This window comes from Trachymyrmex septentrionalis, unplaced genomic scaffold (genome assembly GCF_001594115.1).
Source record: "Trachymyrmex septentrionalis isolate Tsep2-gDNA-1 unplaced genomic scaffold, Tsep1.0 scaffold95, whole genome shotgun sequence".
Lineage (NCBI taxonomy): Eukaryota > Metazoa > Arthropoda > Insecta > Hymenoptera > Formicidae > Trachymyrmex > Trachymyrmex septentrionalis.
In genome coordinates, this window is record NW_017306139.1 from 652,265 (window position 1) to 653,205 (window position 941).

Below are 941 nucleotides of genomic sequence, written 5' to 3' on the forward strand. Positions count from 1 at the left end.
GCCAAACCGTATCGCATTTCAGGAGGTTAAATGTTACTGTTTTAAAACCCCAAAAGGGCGGGAAGATATATAAAATTTAAATTGTTATTTCGGTTGTATCAAATCTAAAGCTCAGAACTTTTTTGTACACCTAATATATTGGATTGTAGTTCAACATCTTAACACTAGTACCGGGAAGGCGCTAGGTATTTAAAGTGTGGCTGTATGCTCCTTTTCATTTAACCTTTGTAATAATTAAAGCCACTTACTAATATTTAAAAATTAAATAATATATAAATACTTTTGCAATATTAAATATACATGTATATGTAAAAAGACGTGCTGTATAACAATGGATTTTCAATTAGCGACTTACTTGTAAATACTGAGATGATGTCGTATGCATTTCGATATTCCTGTTTTGTCTTCATTCAACGAGCAAAAGGCATTTTCCAGATATTTAACTGTTTTATTATTTATTAATTTGTGAAGGCGATTTTCGAAAATTTCGAGTTGGGCACACGTTTCTAAAATTAATCCAAAGACTAGGGTTTCCGTAGCGACATTTATGATAGTCCCAGCAATTATAGCTATAACTTGTTGAATAGATATAATCCAGAACACTAAAGATACATTGTAATCAAATGGCAACCATATTCGACAAGGTAGTTGCCCCTGCATAATATTTAATACTGATCCTATTATGACGCCTGTAAGTGAGATTAACGCCAGAAGCAAATACTTCTTTGAACACAATCTGTAAACGTAGAATAGAAATTAATTTTAGTAATTTTCATGCTTTAATGATAATCAAAATTAACTTATATTTTCCAATTTGACAAATTTATAATAATGCTATTTAAATATAATTATATGTATATTATATATGTGTATTTACATCTCTCTCTCTCTCTCTCTCTCTCTCTCTCTCTCTCTCTCCCACCCCCCTTCTCCCCTTCCCT

The 941-nt window shown here is 31.3% G+C and overlaps 1 protein-coding gene across 1 annotated transcript in view; it reads right to left on the reverse strand.

The window, feature by feature from the left end:
* LOC108756098 overlaps window positions 1-941 on the reverse strand; it is a 15,814-nt gene that overhangs the window by 6,689 nt on the left and 8,184 nt on the right. The window contains 1 exon segment of the mRNA XM_018499676.1: window positions 356-736. Within this exon segment, the coding sequence (XP_018355178.1) occupies window positions 356-736 (381 nt within the window).